Source organism: Pundamilia nyererei, unplaced genomic scaffold (assembly GCF_000239375.1).
Source record: "Pundamilia nyererei isolate P.nyererei 1_Seehausen unplaced genomic scaffold, PunNye1.0 scaffold00070, whole genome shotgun sequence".
NCBI classification, from domain to species: domain Eukaryota; kingdom Metazoa; phylum Chordata; class Actinopteri; order Cichliformes; family Cichlidae; genus Pundamilia; species Pundamilia nyererei.
The window spans coordinates 1,747,953-1,764,131 of NW_005187471.1; the positions used below are offsets into that span (position 1 = coordinate 1,747,953).

The following is a 16,179-nucleotide window of genomic DNA, read 5'->3' on the forward strand; positions in this document are numbered from 1 at the left end:
CTCTCTTGGCAGAATTGGTAAAATATCCATCCAGAATTATTGCAGAAGCTTGTTGATGGTTACTAAAAACATCTGGTTGAGGTGCAACTTACTAAAGGGCATCTAACAAAACATTAGTACCTCATCTAAGGTAAGGATGTGTGTATATCTGAGCCTGCATCTATACTTTTGACCCTGGGTCAATTAGACAAAATCCCAAATAAATAAATTCAAAACTGTGCACAGACTTCTTGTTTTTTTTTTTAACTCAATAAACATGTATACTGCACAATCATTCCACCCTAGAAAAAGAACAGTTCAAAGTAATCCCTAAATTATAATGGCATTGATGCCAATGATGAGTGTATCTAAACTTCTAAACACAATTGTAAGTGCACAGTGACATTCAAATGAAATGGTCCCACCTGACTGCGTGAGGTGTAATAGAGCCCAAGTTGCATTCCGTTGGACCTTTGGATCAAAAGATTTTGCTAAAGCCAAGAGTGGTATGATTCCATCAACCATCAAAGAATCTCGATTTGACTCTGGAAAGAAAGATGAAATAGCAACCATGCATGCAGGGACAATTTTGGAGTGCTAGTGGCCCAAAACAAATTAGCAGAATTTCAGCAAGACAGAGGAGAGGTCATTTCAAGAAGCATATGGAACAAAATAACTACTTTTCTCATAAGGCATCAGTTCTCTTGCCATCCTCAAAGTCCTGCCATTTAGTTTGCAATACATAATAACTTTTTAAAATTAAGCGTTTGTACTTTCTAAACTGTGTCGAAAAATACTTCTGGTCTGTACAAACCTGAGGAGGCCAACATGGCAACACAGGCACAGGAGTGACACTGAGCAGTGGGATCACCTGACCGGAACAACTCAATTATGGGCACCAGCATCCCCATTTCTATCACCAATTCTTTACACACTGAAATCAAATTTTATGAATGGCAAATGATAAATAAGCCATTTGATCCAAAAGAACACGAGTTTTTAGAATCATACTATCAAAATCATTAAAATTCTGGATTAATTAAAAAAAATTATAATAATGTAAATATCTTACTATTATTATCTCTTACCATTATTCTTTATTAACAGATTTACAAGGGCGAGAGAGACAGTCTTTTGAACATCGAGATCAGATGATAAAAGTAGAGCCACGATGGGCTCCATGAAGGCATCTGGTAATGGACAGTTCACTGTAACACACAAACAAGGGAAAAATAACACATTTTGAAACTTAAGTCATATTTTTTGCTGTCAGAATGAACAATGTTCGAGTTGAGACCAATTTATAGTAGTTGTATGTCAGTCAGTCTTACTGGGAGAAGCTAAATGTTACAAATTTGAATTACATACTTGTAGCTGATTATGAATTCAAAAGATATATCCCTCATGAGTTGTGCTATAATCTCAAGCATCTAAACACAGCAATCTGTCAACTGCCACCTATACACAAAACACCTGGTCACCCATTTACATACTACAGAACACTGTCTATGCTGTATTGAAAGAAGAAGCCTCAGCCTAATATGCACTATAGGGCTCTTGGTTGGCAGATTATAATAAAGCATACTGTGAATTCCACAGTAAAATCCTCTTATTCTTCCTTCTTTGTAACACATGGGTCCATAAGTGGGCGTTTTATCTGCCAACTTTGGGGAAAAAATACAGTTGGAAATTTGCATGCTGGTCACACCCGTTAGAGAAAATATCTCTGCAGTAACTGATAGAGGCCTATGAAGAAACCTGAAGTGCAAACAACAGCTGATCATCTGCAAGCCAATGCTATCAGGAATACTGTCAGATGAAACAAAAACGTGAAATCTTTATACTCACGATGATGACTGAGGTGTAGATAATACATGGCTGAAGTCATTTGTAGATCAGTGTTTTCTGAGGTTGCAAGTTTGTTCAGTGTTTGCAGACTTTCCTGGCTGAGAAGTTGAGTTTCGTTGTCTGGGAGGGGGAAAAGAGATTAATTGAATTGATCATATAAACTTGTGTACAACTTTGAAGAGTAATAGCACATGCAGTATGAAAGTTTAAAGAAGTTGCTGTCTAAACGTTTACTTTGATGCTTTTCAATTTTCCAAATAACACACTGCCTCGGTTTTTGTTCTTCTACTGCGATTTCCATAAAAAATACGCATGGCTGCAATTTTCCTACCACAGTTGAGGCGTAAGGAAGGCAAATCAAAAGCCGTCCTTCTCTCGGATGAAATCCTAAAGCAATTGCACCGTCCAATCTCTCTGAAAGCGTCCTTTATCTTGATCTCCAGCTCTCTCCAAGCGCTCCTCAAGTGATCCGCAAATTCCTTCAACAACTGCGAGCAGGTGTTACAAAACCCTGAAGCCATGACTGCATCTTGCACAAGGTCCCGACACCTGTCTATTTTACACAACCTGCACGTAGACACGCCTACTGCTGTGTCACGTGACTGCAAGGTAAATTTCGACTATGGAAAGTATCTTGCTCTTCTAGCTTTTTTTTTTTTTTTTGCATCTCGACACAACTTTAAAAGTAAAACTTATTGTGACACTTAATAAATATTAATATCTAAATGTTTTAGGCGTTTCGTGGCTGTGCAAGTTTGTGGAATTGTGCAGCCTTCATATTAAGTTGGTCGTATTTTCGTTTGCGTTTCTTTTGTTCTAGGCTACAAATTTATTGTATTCTGTCTTTGTGTGCAAGCCTTTGTGACTGTGGTGTAGAATTGTATGATATTCCATGTGAACTGCGTAAAGTATATATCAGCTTACAAAAAAAGTGCAACACGGGTAAAAATATTACATTACTTGAATAAATTAATAGGATACTTCTTTTGTGGCAATTGTATTAATGCAATAACTTATTTTTCTATTTTTAACATTATGGACAGATAAACATCAGGCTTTTAGAGGTAGACATAACATAAGAAGAAAATGAAGTTAATCATAACAGAAAAAACATGAAAATGTATTTCTGTTATGAAATTCTGTCTTCAGCTTGATTGGTTGTTGTTTTTGTATGTACGTCAGATTACGTTTGACCGGCTCCGCCTCTCTTTTTCAGCTTTGTTGACTTGGAAACCGTCGAAGCGTTGTTGTTAAAGATGGAGGACAGGACAATCACTGCAGAGTAGATACATGCGCTGACCCTCGGCCAACTCTTCTGTTTCTTATACATACTTTTACGGACTGCTTCTGTGGGGCGAGGTTTGTTTTAATACTCAGACTGTTCGTTGAAGCTCCTAAATATTATCTTACCAAATGTAGTAACCCTGTAAAGTCAGTGAGCTATCAGAAGCATTTAGCAAGCTAGCTGCTAAAGTGGCTAAGGTTAGTGGTTCACACAAACTGTACTTTTTCCTATACTCTGACTTCAGCAAATAAAAACACCATGGGAGACTTAATACGGGTTTATTTTACTAGAGTGCTAAACTATATAATTAAACGCTTGGCTAGCAAAACCTAGCTAACCCAGTAGAGGTTTTGTTGTGCAACTTTAACGTCGTTGTCATGCATTTCTTTTAGAATGAGAGTCTTAAGTCCTGGATTATTCTCATTTTGCGCTCGGAAAGAGAAACATCACGCTGTCTGAGAATGCCAGCAGGTACGTTTCCTGCTGTTCCCTCCTCACTCCAATGGTGGAAGGTTCTTTAAATTAAAGTAGCAATGTCGTTTTGTATCGGCTGCTCCCATTTGGGGTCGCCACAGTACATCATCTGCCTGCATCTCTCCTTATCCCTCTGCATTTCCTCCTTCACTACATTCCCGGATCTTTTCTGTAGTCTTTCTCTTTTCCTCCTGTTTGGTAGCTTTATGTTTAACATATTTCCAATCTATCCGCTGTCCCCTCCTCTGGACATGCCCAAACCCCCTCGGTCTTGTTTCGTTAACTTCGGTAGCGTTTCCAAACTCTTAAACTTGAGCTGTCCCTATGATGTACTCATTTTTAATCCTGTCCATTCTGGTCACTCCCTTAACATTGTTAACATTTTCAACTCCATCACCAGCTCCAGCCCAGATTCCTGTCTTTTTCTTGGTGCCACCATCTCCAAACCATACATCATATTAGGTCTCACTAAAATGTTGCAAAATGTTGTTGGTGTCCTTCTTTCCTCTCATATTTATCTCCACCCACTCCACCATGCCTGCACTCTCTTCTTCACCTCACTTGCCCCCTGTCTGTTGCATTGCTACTCTTACTTCTCTTACTTGGTGTGATGCAGTAGCGTAAAAATGCAGTTACAAGTTTTGCAAAAAGATTTGATCAATCTACAGAAGTGTTATCAACAACGTGTAGTTAATCTTATTTATGTTATAAAGTCTAATCTGCATTGTCATGTAATCTATTTAAAATGTTCCCTTTTATAGGTGAGAGTGAAGACCGGGCAAAAACCCGGGAAAGATTTAATGAAGTCTTCAAGAAGTACACAGAATCTGAGAAGAAAAAGAAAAGCACTGAAACTCCGGAGACTATTGTGGTATGTCATTCTTGTGTTCTATTGATAATTTTACATCAGATGCTCTATATGTTGGCAAAAACATATAGAACTTGCAGGACACGTCTTAAAACTATTTCTGAATAGTTCCGAATCCTTGTGGATTCTGCATTTTATGTAAACAAGGCTGTCATGATGCCCTTCTTCCAAAACAGACAACATGTCGGACATATTTTAATTGCGGAAGTTTTAATAAATAACAAAATAAAAAGACTGTAAGTACTGACACCTCTTTACCTTTTCCTCTTTAGCTTCAGAATCTAAAAAAAAATCTCAACCTTGAGAAGGACACAGAAGACAATGAGACCATCCTCCAGAACACATATGACCCAGAAGAGGGCAGCCCTCGCTACACAAAGAATAAAAGAAGCGAGAGTGAAATTTCAGAGAAGGTTAATTTTAACAACAATAGAAACCAAGAGCGGATTAAAACATCAAAATCTAAAAGAAAAAGTAAGAGGGACCTTCCCTCTCCTCCTATGCCTGAGGACATCGGAAGTCACATCCAAGAGGATGCAAATGCATCAAAGTCTGAAATTCCATTGGATCCAAATGATTCTGTAGGTGGAAAGGCCCCAAAGCAGAAAAATAAAAAGGGAAAAAGCAAAGGTGATACAGAGGTTAAAGAAGCAAGCCAGGAGGAGGACACAGAAGATAACCTATTGCATGAATACCAGCAAAAGATAGTAAAGGAGGAGCAGAGGACTTCAAGGAGGACAAGGGTCAAAGGAGAAGATGAGAGTGCTGTCTCACAAAGTGTTACGCTTAGTAATGATGTGGGGAAGAAGAAAAAGAAAAAGATGAAATCTGTAGTCACAGATTCAGATGCAGGGTGTGTATAACTATTAGTGTACTATGGAGTTATATTTAGTGATGAAGCAACAGTGTTTGATTTCTTTCTACTTCTTTTTTTGCCTCCAGGGATCAAGATGAAGATACAGACCTGGATGCTGATGTGGAAAATGAAACAGAATCCAAGGGAAAGAAGAAAAAGAGGAAGAAAAAACATGGTGATTGCACGATAATTCTCAGGATTCACCAAGTTCCAGTTAAAGGTGAAGAAAGGTGTTGATGGTGATGAATTTCATATTTTGTTTTCTCCCCTTGTAGTTGTCAAAGACCAGAGTGAAGCGGAGTCAGAAGCACCTCAGAAACCAGTTTTTGATGACAACCTTGTTCTTGGAGTGTACATCCACAGAACAGACCGCCTCAAGACCGACTTGATGATTTCACACCCCATGGTGAAGATCCACGTTGTTGATGAAGCCACAGGGCAATATGTGAAGAAAGAAGACTGGTGAGACATTTCTGCTATTAAGTTTAGTGGTGTGTTTCAATTTCTGGGCACATATTTTATTTAGAAATTTTTACCTTAAAATAATTGGACCATGGTTACTTGTTTTTCAGTTAAATTTAGGCACGATCTATAGATATTTGTATTTATAAGCCACTTAACTGTGCCAAAACCTTTGAATTATAACACATTTTGCCTTCAGTTCAAATTTGTTTTTCTTTTTTGTAGTCATCGCCCCGTATCCTCATTTTATGAGCAGGAAAACGTTGACCATGTTCTCCCCATCATGACCCAGCCTTATGACTTCAAGAAGAACAAATCAGTCGTCCCTGAGTGGCAGGAGCAGATCATCTTCAATGAACGTTTTGGCTACTTTGTTCAACAACATGACGAAGGCCCCAAAGTCATACTGTTCTTTGAAGTAAGAGTTATTTCAATAACAGTTAATAAACCATATTTTAACATGTGTGACAGTAATTTCCTTTATTGAAATGTTTTGCAAAGATCCTTGATTTTGTGACTATGGAAGAAGCAAGAGCCAACATTGATGTTGACAAGCATGATCGAGGTTTCCGAAAGATTGCCTGGGCATTTCTGAAGGTAATGTGTTTAATCTGATCATTTAGAAAGAAAAGATCAGTCTGGTTGTATTTTAATCTCCCCTGTTAATATGTATGCCCCTCCATTTTTCAGCTTGTTGGCACAAATGGTGTCTTGAATATTGACAGTAAACTTCGTCTCCAGCTCTTTTGCCCTCCACATCGGGCAAAGAGCCAACCTAAAACAGTTGAGGTGGTTGAATGGTGGAGAAAGTACCCAAGAACCAAATATGCATCTACCCTCTATGTTACAGTAAAAGGCATTAAACTCCCTGAGCATGTAAGTTAGCTGCTACTGCCTAGTTGTTGGAAGGTTCATATGTACATGGATGGAGTATGTTGTAGCTGAGCTGGTTATGTTCTTCAGGTGGACCCTAGTATTCGGTCTATGATGGCACTGCAGGAGGAGAGAGGCAGCACCTCCTATAGTGAACTGCAGAATGAGATCACCAAGAGAAGTCTGACACAACCTCTAGACAGCAAACCTCCAACCTTGAGATGGAGCAGGCTGCCTGGTCAGGTTTGTAGAAGGGTTTAAACTGCTCCTATCAATATTACATACAAATATACATGTTCATATTTTTAGCCTGAACACAGGTAAGTAGCAAAGAGTAGCAGTCAAAGAACTAAAGAGAGTTTTACTGTTGCAGATCTGTCGAATTCCTAACAAGCCAATGCTGGCATTTCGTGGTGGTCAGATGGGCTGTTTCACAGTACTCTTTTCTCACGCTGGAACCATACTGGCTGCTGCTTGTGCTGACAAAGATGCGTTCCCTGTTGTAGGTAGGTCACATCTCATCGGTGTAAAAGTCCCCCTTCTAATGCTTTGTTGACTCCAACCAGGTAATTTCTTTGCTGTTTGTATGCCACGAACACCTCTTTGATGACATCTGGATTCTTCCTTGTCTGTGCATATATATTTTTAAAAAATCAGGTAAAAAATAAATAAATAAAATAAAATGCTGTTTTTATTTCAGTGTATGAGATTCCCTCTGGCAAGGTTTTGGCTGCCTTCAATGGTCACCTCAAAATAGTGTATGATCTCTGCTGGTCCAGAGATGACCGCAGCCTTTTGTCTGCCTCCTCTGATGGAACTGTCAGGTAACTTTGTCATTGTACAATGTAAGATTAAATAAAAGTGATTAGAAGTGAATGAGGTGTCACTGTTTCTTGTAGTGACTCAGTTTTTGTATAATCTATTATATTTTAGCTCTAAATAAAGTTAACTAAGTTGTAGTGTGTGTAATACATTGCTTTTTTGAGAAACGGCCTCAACAATACTGGTGATGTTCTGATTTAAAAACTAGCAAACGCATTTTCTTTATATAAAATAGTTTTTGTATTTTTACATTGTTTCCCTCAGGGAGTGGAATGTAGAGAGGCTTCAAGTAACAGCCCAGAAGGTGCTCCCTCATCCATCGTTTGTGTACAGTGCTCGGTACCATCCTACAGCCCAGAACCTGGTGGTAACTGGGGGCTACGACTGCCTGATACGAGTGTGGAGAGTTGATGTCGGTGATGTGAATGGCCAGCTGCTGCAGGAGTTTGAGGGTCACGGCAGTTTCATTAACACAGTTTGCTTTGACTCCGAAGGTACTGTAAGCCCTGTTATGGAAACATGTCCCCGATGTGTGTGTGTTTGTGTTGTCAGCTACTCTGTGAGTTAGGAAAACTTGGAACAAAATAAGAGTAAATGTAGTCTCTTAAAGAATGATGTCTCTTGTATATGTTTTAATAAATCTTGTTATTAATAGCTGTAAATAAAATGGTGGTTAATGTGAACTTTATGTATAGCTCTGCTTTTATAAGTCCACTGGCTCCAATTTTTCCCCAAACATTCCTGCCAGTATAACCTTTATGCCAGACTGACTGATTTGCTTTGACTTGCCTTGGACTATTTTTTTTCTATTATTAGAGAGAGTAACTGAGATTTAAATTTGTCTTAGACTGTTTACGGTCACTGTCATTTACTTCAAGGCCCAGTTCAGAGAGAAGGAAAGCTGCTCTCTTTAAAGCAAAGAAAGACTCAAAGCCAGCCAACTAATTCTGGTTTTGTGTCTATGAGGCACATGTGTGCCTTTCTGTGAAGGGGTGTTGTGTTTGGTTTTGCTACTCTTTTATAATGAATGTGAGGCTTGTTCTCTTGTATATCTTATGCCATATCTGATGTTGTTTTCATTGTAAATAGGTCGACGAATGTTTTCTGGAGACAACATGGGCCTCATCATTGTGTGGAAAACCTCAGTAAATGACAGCAGGCAGCGGCAGCAGCCATGTCGCCACTGGTGTATAGAGAGGGTACAAGAATTGATACTATTCAATGCACTTTATTTAGCTAATGTTAGTTTATGGTCATTTTAAAATCCTATGTTTTCTTTTGGCAGAAAATTGATGAGAGTGATCTCAGTGGTATCCCCATCAACATGCTGCAGCTCCATCCGAATGGGCGGTGCCTGCTCATACATGCCAAAGACAGTGTGCTGAGGATGATGGATTTGAGAATGTAAGACGAAATTATAATAAAGCAAAGACAAATATTAAAGTATTGTATTATACTCTGCATATAAATGAGGAGTGATTATTATATTATTGTATGTGTGTTTGAATATGTGTTTGGCTTTCCCTCTTTAAGTCTGGCTGTAAAGAAATACACTGGAGCCATTAACTACAGAGAGAGGATTTACAGTACTTTTACACCATGTGGGAACTTCATCTTTTCTGGCAGTGAGGATGGGATGGCGTATGTCTGGAATACTGATACAGGTGAGCATGAAATTTTTATTTTTTCCCATAACAAAGACACTAGTCGGTTCTTAATGTTTTTGACAGTATTCTGCATAGTTGCTCCAGCCGTTTCTTTTCCCAGGTGATCAAGTTGCAGTATATTCAGAGCTTTGTTACCCCACGGCTCTCCACGGCGTGTCATTTCACCCCTACGAGAACATGGTAGCTTTCTGTGCCTTCGGTCAGAGCCAGCCTGTCCACGTGTACCTGTATGACCGCAAAGGTTTGTGTTTTGTTTGACAAAAGAAGAAGTTAGTCAGTAGTATTGTACAGACTTGCACGGCTTCATTTCTGCCTTATTTTTCTCTTATTTTTTCTAGTTTCCCAGATGGAGGTGCACAGTATGAAAGCAGCAAGCAGATCAGCTTCTGAAGATATCAAAACTGTTTTAAACACACCTGACCCTCTAGCTTTGCAGGACACATCTATTTCTGCAGCCATGGATCAGTTTGCCCAAGCAACAAGACTTGCACTGAAAATGCAGTGTGTGAAGGAACAACTGGACTCAGTTCTGGTAAATGCTCATGTTAATTTTTAAATGTAGAGTGAAATAAGTGTGCAGTTAAATTAACTGAAATTCTTTTACATATTTTTTTCAGGAACCACGTCAAAGATCTTCTGCTACTGGATTCATTTATGAGCAAGGTACTCTAAGCAGTTTAGATGAGAAGGACTTTATATAATTAGCTATATTAGATTTGGTATTTTAACCTATTTTTCTGGTTTGCAGATAAATTAAGCAGTACTCACACAGGCCGGAGCTTCACATCAGATGTCGGCACAGTGAGTTTTTATCAGTACTATATCAAAATACACACCTTTATATACTGAAGCATTGCTGAGGTCACAGATGGTGAACAAGCTTTATGAGTCTTTTCTGTCAATATTGATTTTGTTTTCTGTAATCTGCCTCCAATCACTTTATTGTTCAGTTGCCCTCAATGTGTTGAGAAGGGAAACAGCATAGAACCGGGTTTATATACTTTAATTGTAAACTCAGCCATTTTTCCCCTTTGTGTAATATGCTAATCCCGCTCTGTGTTAATTTATGTTTTCATATTTCAAAGAAATGTTTAAATTTCTATTTAACCTTGATTTTAAATCTGTGTTCCTGACAGTGAGAATTGTATTAGAGGGTTTACATGAAATACACAAATGTGAATTTTACTTTTATTATAATACAAAACAGAAAATTGCATTAATTGATTTATTGCACCTTAATGCTGTTATGTATTTATTTATTTCTTTTATTTACAGACAGGATTAAATGCCTCACTCCCACCTCCATCTCTCCTGTCACCACACTCCAGACTGAAGCTCACTGGTGCTCTGGCAGAGCAGCTTATCCCACAGGCTTCTCTGAGCACTCAGCCCCGTAAGTGGCTTTTTTCAGTTAATCACACAGTTATTTGTCTTTAACCAGTGGAGCTGTGTAACTGAATTCAAATGATTATGAAGATTATAACTGTGCTACGTACAACTCGGGCCAAGTCTTTTCAGCACTGTGCAGCATGTATGCTATGAACAGAAACACAGATGGACTGCTGGCAATTGTTACCCATCTCTTGAAGTGACTACTGCAAATTGCAGTTACTACAGTAATGTATAATATTTACCGTGGTAATACATAAAATATTACTGCAGTTTCAATTCTTGATGTTTTTTCTTATACTTTTAGGTGGGTTCAGTCCTGTCGGTCATTTTCTAAAAGGTGCTTCGTCTTTTAGACTACAGACGGTAAGATTTTGTAATGTTTCCAATTAATCTTAATGCTGCTGAGATAGGCAAGGACTGCAGTGGTGTCTGCCTGCTTGTTGCTATAAGAATGAAATTATTTCCTTTTTTCCATGTCAGACTCTTCTTGACCACGTCTCTTCAGGGATCCACGTGGAAACCGATTCTGCACCTGTTCAGCAAGTAGTAAGTATCCAGTGTAATTTAAAGCTCAGCCGCAGCCTTATTTCACACTTATTCAACTGTCCTACCTTTCTGTTCCATTCATAGGTTGTTTCTCTTTATGATTACAAAGCAAATCGCTCTGATGAATTGACCATTCGCCGTGGTGATGTCATCCAAGTACTGTACAAAGACAACGAGAACTGGTGGTTTGGACGCCTTGAAAATGGGCAGCAGGGATATTTTCTTGCTTCTTACGTAGCAGATCAGAGTAGGTGGATTATCTTTTCTTGTGGTAGATATGCTTTGAAAAAATTGTTTATAAAAATGATAAAAACATGTTATTGTTGTAGGAGATTACAATGAAGAGGGGACTCACATGCCTTTGTCTAAAGAGCCTGATGAGAGGTCAACACCTACTAGGGTAAGAGAACAAAAAAATCAGAGTGGCGTCTGACTGGGACGTGTTCATTAATGTATTTTGGCTAAAAGGTGAAGTGGGGGTGGAGTTCACATCTCATTAATGAATCTTTTTATACCCACTGTAGGCCTTTTGTCAAAAAAATTGTCAGCTTGATTTCATGTCAGCAACAAAAAAGAAGAGAAGACTGAAAAATATCAATATATTGCTCTGTGGTTCCTGGTTCTCCTTTTACATACTACAGCTACAACAATATTTTGAACAGCAGTGGTCTTTGTCATTCCACCTTTTGTGCATGAAAATAAGAGATTTGGAACAAAATATCAGTTTCTGTATTTTTCAGTCTTCTGATGCAAATCTAGCTGTAGCTACAACTTCCATGTTCTGCTGTAAGCAGCTATTTTGGCGAAACTATGACAAACCGTGAGTCATTTTAAAGCCTACAGTGGGCAAGTGTCACTTTGATTGCTTTTCATTTCATAAATTCACAAATGTGGTCTGGTTTTATATATGCGTGATTTTCCTGTTCCCATGGGCCATCACTTTTTTCTTTATACTCGTATCTCCAAGGTGTCTGCTGCCATTAGTTCTTCTGGAGAACTTAGGTTTCTTTCCGAGCCGACGCTTTCCGACACGGAACCTGAGATGGCAGTTACTAGGTAAGTGGCTCTTTTTGCTTCACTCCGAACTACTCCTAACTACACAGGCTGATGAAGCTGTATTGTGGTGGAGAGATATTAAGTGCTGATTGTGAAATACGTTTCCCACATAGAAGTAGAAGAAAAAAGAAGGTGAAAAAGCCACGAGTCCCTGCAGCTTCCTCTCAAGCCACGTTTTCAGATGCAGACGCATCAGCGTCGACCAGTAGCACCAGGAGGATAGGCAGATCAGCAGGGCGACCTCTGCCAAAGAGGCCAACAGACAATACAAACAGTGCCTTTGAGCCTGATCCATAAACTCATGGAAACAAACAGCAACTGTATGTCTGCTTTATTCTGATTTTTATTTCAGCTGTGATCTATTTTTCACTTTTTGTTGTTTGTAAATATTTTTTTAGTTTTGCAAAGTCACAGTTTATATTGTACCTAATACAGATTAAATTTGTTAAATATGTTTATAAAAATATTGTAATTGTATAATGCTGATAAACATATTTTTTGTACTTTATAATAAGCAGTCTTTGCAGTCCCTTACATTGTCACATTTGAATGCTAATGTACAAAATATTTGTGAAAAAACCTCAATATCAGTGTTAAATAAATCTATAATGCAGGCAGAAAAGAAGGTAAAACATTCAACATTTCTAACTGCAGTGAAATCTGCAATAAATTCCCTGTTTGAAGAATTAGCACAGTATGAAAGGTTCATATTGACCTGTATAACTTGCACTGCTTTACTTTTAAGCCATTGGCCATAAAAACTCATTCTTACTAACCAAACTGTGGGTGGCTGGTGTTATTGTGTGAGTCATCATGGCAGTGTTGGAAAAACTATTACAAGGCAGTGTAAAGTACTTTGGCAGGTGTTTGTGGATACCTGCATGGGATCCTAACTTAGTGTTTAAATTTTAATGTGCATGTTGCTCCCCAAATAAATGCTCAAATATATCTGGGAACCTGTTGGGAATGCAGCTGGACCCACTCCATGAATGTATCTAGCTTTTTTCTTAAAATACCTCTCAGGGAATTCCCACTATAGCACATGCCTTAACTAGGACCAGATAAAAATAACTAAAAGACACAACATTAAAACAATATCAGCTTGATAACAAATAATGACTGATAAGTTGTTTAAAAAGTTGTGTAACTTGGAGCTGGAACACAGGATCATAGGAGAGGGGTTCTTTCATCTGCTTGTTGGTTGTTTTCTTGGACCCTGAAATGTAAAAGTTAAAAAAAGAGGTACAATTTTTGCTGTTGTTGCAGACGTTAAAAAAAGAAATCTATTTAGAATAAATCACAGATCTTGAGGTTATACATGTATAACCTCTGAGTAGCACAAATGAGTGTCCCAATATGGGAACGCCTCCTGTAGAACCTCATCAGAAGCTCAAATGCCACCTGCCTATGTCAGGAGGGGCCATGGCCTCCATATATAATAGGCTGAAATAGTGTCACATGTCATTCAAAACAAGCCCACCTTTTCATTTTTTATAGAGAGAATGGTCTGGTGAGACACTCATGCTACTTGGAGAACCAGGGTTATATACATAACCTTAAGTTCTTTTTCAAAGCATTTGTTTGGTGAACAAAGAACCTGTACTGAGAACTGAATGCGCTAGGTTAGGCGCTGTCACATCTAGCTTATAAAACCTAACAAATGTGTGAGATGAGGCCCAGCATGGAGTTGCACACACCTCCTGGATAAAACTCCCTTAGAGCCTATAAGGTAGCCAGGCCCCTAGTGGAATGTGCATGGAGGCCAGCTGGTAAAAGTCAGGCAATACTATTGGGGAACATGTACTGATAACCTTTGGGATGAAGATGAGGTCAAGATGGGCTGGAAAGCAGCTAAAAAAATCTCAGCCAGTAAATGTTTCTCTTCCCAGCACAGGGCTGTCAGGAGGGCCACTGGTGGAAAAGTATAGCGGAGGGTTGAAGCCTCTAGTCTGCGTTCAGTGGGTTGCCCCTGGACAGAAAATCTGCTGCAAGGACAGTGGACAGTTTAGCTTAAACCCAACAGCACAGTTATCGACAGACTTCTGTAAGAAGTGAGAAGAGTTTTTGAATGACATCTGACACTATGTCAGTCTATTATATGGGGAGGCCCTAGCCCCTCCTGACATGAGCATCACTTAAAAAGCCTGTAAGAGCTAACGTAATGGCATTTCAGCTTCTGATGAGGTCACATAGAAGGCGTTCCCATAGTGAGAAACGAAATGAATACTATCAAAGAACTTATTATGTTCATTTAAAGTTTAGGCCTACCTTTGTCGTTTTGTCCGTTGACAGAGAGAATACATGAAGATGAGAAATGCCTGAGGACAGAGTGATCATTAACATTGTATTGACATAAAATATCTAAACGCTGCAGCCACTGATACTTACACCCAAAAATGCCAACGCTCCTTGAACTACAGCAGCCCATTCAAAGCCGAGCTGTTGAACAATAATTCCTCCCACAATGGGGCCATAAAACGTCCTTAAAAACGAGCACAAAATTAGAGCAAAAATCATGGCACTAAAAAGCTAAATGCCAGAAAAGAGATAAATTAGGGACTCACCCAGTGCACCACACTGCTTCATATAACCCAGACACCATTCCAAGTGTACTTAGCCCCTCTTCAAATCCTATTTCACTACAAGGAAAAACTAAATTGTAGAATATTTGTTTCATCCAGCCATATTTATGAAAAAAAAAAACCCCACAAAAAACAAATTGTAGTTCATGAATGTTGAGCATTATGTGAAGCAACTCACTGTGCACATGAAATGAGCTCAGGGAATATGGAGATTACACTTATTGCCAGAGAAAGCCCAATTAGACCAAGCATGACGACCAGCAACCACAGCTGACTAAATGTAAAAAAACAAACAAAAAAAGGATACAGAAGTTTGGCTTTTTAAGGCAAAGGGATTAATTCAGTATATGACTTGTCGAGGCAACATGTCCCACTCCCCTTGCAGCGGTGTAGATTTTAAATACCAGGGCTTAACCATCCAAAGTAACCGACCTATGTGTCAATGATAGGAAGACAGACATAATAGTGAAGTTGCCAAGAGCAGAGGCAGTGAAGGTGAATGAATTTAAATACCTGGATTCAACCATCCAAAGCAATGCACAATGAAGAAGAGAGTACAGACAGGAAGGAGTGGTGGAAAAGAGTTTTAGGGGGTGATTTGTGACAGAAGGAGAGCAGTGAGAAGCACTGACCAATACTCAGAACAATGGCAAGTCCAAGGAACTCAGTGACAATCTAACAAGGAGAGTTGAAGATTTACACAAGGTGGAAAGGTCTCTTATCAAAATATGTCACCACTTTGCCAAGGTCTGGAAGAAGACCCAAACTGTCACCTTTAGTTGAGAGGAAATTGGTTAGGATGTTCATGAACAGCCCAGGAACCAAGGCTCAAACATGCCATTAACTAGAAACTCCTGAAACACCAGCATCTGCGGTGAAACAAGTTTTAAATCACCTAGAAAGAAGCTCGTGCTCCAAAATCAACACCTTCAAAATATTGGTCAAATATGCAACTTGAAATATGCCTAAAGCTTGTTGATGGCTGCCAAAAGTGTCTGGTCAAGGTGCCAGTTATTCTGGGACATGTAACCAATATTAAACTTAAACCTGGAAATTGAGACCCTAAAGTAATTAGCACAATATTTAGTGTTATATAATAACATTTAAAGTAGAGTTAATTCCTCACAATGGGCTTTCTTTTTTGCTACCACAGGAGTCGCTCCCTGCTAGCCGTGAAAAATATTAAGGGTTTAAGACACTTATTCACAGTGTGACTGTTACCTGGCAGGTGCAATTATTTCCTGGAATTAGACATTGTAAAAATGACGTTAGATATGACTCTTGGCTCAGAGGGGGTGTTAATGGAAAATTGTATTTAGTAGTCAGTATAATCTTTTAGTGATATAAGTTTGCATATGGTAGAATACTGCATGTAGTTATTTGTATTAGGAAATATTCAACCATGTATACTTAGAGGCATATAATTAATTGTGTGTGATCTTTAACAGGCTGCAAAGGCTTGGTGTATT

General features: G+C 38.8%; 3 protein-coding genes across 4 annotated transcripts in view; 1 reads left to right on the forward strand and 2 right to left on the reverse strand.

Annotated features, from left to right (window-relative positions):
- Nucleotides 1-2,420, reverse strand: part of LOC102198537 (vacuolar protein 8-like) — a 5,341-nt gene extending 2,921 nt beyond the window's left edge. The window contains exons 1-5 of the mRNA XM_005736630.1: nt 2,159-2,420; nt 1,828-1,947; nt 1,068-1,187; nt 794-913; nt 405-524 (exon numbers count right to left, since the gene is read on the reverse strand). Of these exons, the coding sequence (XP_005736687.1) occupies nt 405-524; nt 794-913; nt 1,068-1,187; nt 1,828-1,947; nt 2,159-2,348 (670 nt within the window). The 5' untranslated portion in view covers nt 2,349-2,420. The remainder of the gene's footprint in view (nt 1-404; nt 525-793; nt 914-1,067; nt 1,188-1,827; nt 1,948-2,158) is intronic.
- A 633-nt stretch (nt 2,421-3,053) lies between these two features.
- ahi1 (Abelson helper integration site 1) lies at nt 3,054-12,482 on the forward strand. 2 transcript variants are annotated; one of them, XM_005736631.1, is made up of 27 exons: nt 3,054-3,186; nt 3,505-3,583; nt 4,348-4,457; nt 4,727-5,307; nt 5,397-5,485; nt 5,586-5,772; nt 5,998-6,190; nt 6,274-6,369; nt 6,463-6,648; nt 6,736-6,888; nt 7,019-7,151; nt 7,346-7,469; nt 7,732-7,961; nt 8,557-8,666; nt 8,753-8,871; nt 9,001-9,131; nt 9,235-9,375; nt 9,473-9,666; nt 9,752-9,797; nt 9,883-9,935; nt 10,410-10,527; nt 10,831-10,889; nt 11,007-11,072; nt 11,157-11,319; nt 11,402-11,472; nt 12,040-12,128; nt 12,242-12,482. In XM_005736631.1, the coding sequence occupies exons 2-27, from the start codon at nt 3,574-3,576 to the stop codon at nt 12,423-12,425; spliced, it is 3,636 nt and encodes a 1,211-aa protein (XP_005736688.1). In that variant the 5' UTR covers nt 3,054-3,186; nt 3,505-3,573; the 3' UTR covers nt 12,426-12,482. The 2 variants fall into 2 exon arrangements, with proteins under 2 accessions (XP_005736688.1, XP_005736689.1); XM_005736632.1 differs by lacking the exon at nt 3,054-3,186 and adding an exon at nt 3,216-3,309.
- A 1-nt stretch (nt 12,483) lies between these two features.
- The window catches only part of slc18b1 (solute carrier family 18 member B1), a 7,111-nt gene continuing 3,415 nt past the window's right edge, over nt 12,484-16,179 (reverse strand). The window contains exons 9-13 of the mRNA XM_013911738.1: nt 14,889-14,984; nt 14,693-14,767; nt 14,517-14,610; nt 14,397-14,446; nt 12,484-13,344 (exon numbers count right to left, since the gene is read on the reverse strand). Coding sequence (XP_013767192.1) covers nt 13,296-13,344; nt 14,397-14,446; nt 14,517-14,610; nt 14,693-14,767; nt 14,889-14,984 — 364 coding nt within the window. The 3' untranslated portion in view covers nt 12,484-13,295. The remainder of the gene's footprint in view (nt 13,345-14,396; nt 14,447-14,516; nt 14,611-14,692; nt 14,768-14,888; nt 14,985-16,179) is intronic.

What these genes read in the sequence shown, in the direction of transcription:
- ahi1 (XM_005736631.1), top strand. An exon ending in AAGTCATACTGTTCTTTGAA is followed by an intron (nt 6,191 to 6,273) that starts GTAAGAGTTATT and finishes TGTTTTGCAAAG; the next exon opens with ATCCTTGATTTTGTGACTAT. An exon ending in AACAACTGGACTCAGTTCTG is followed by an intron (nt 9,667 to 9,751) that starts GTAAATGCTCAT and finishes TATTTTTTTCAG; the next exon opens with GAACCACGTCAAAGATCTTC.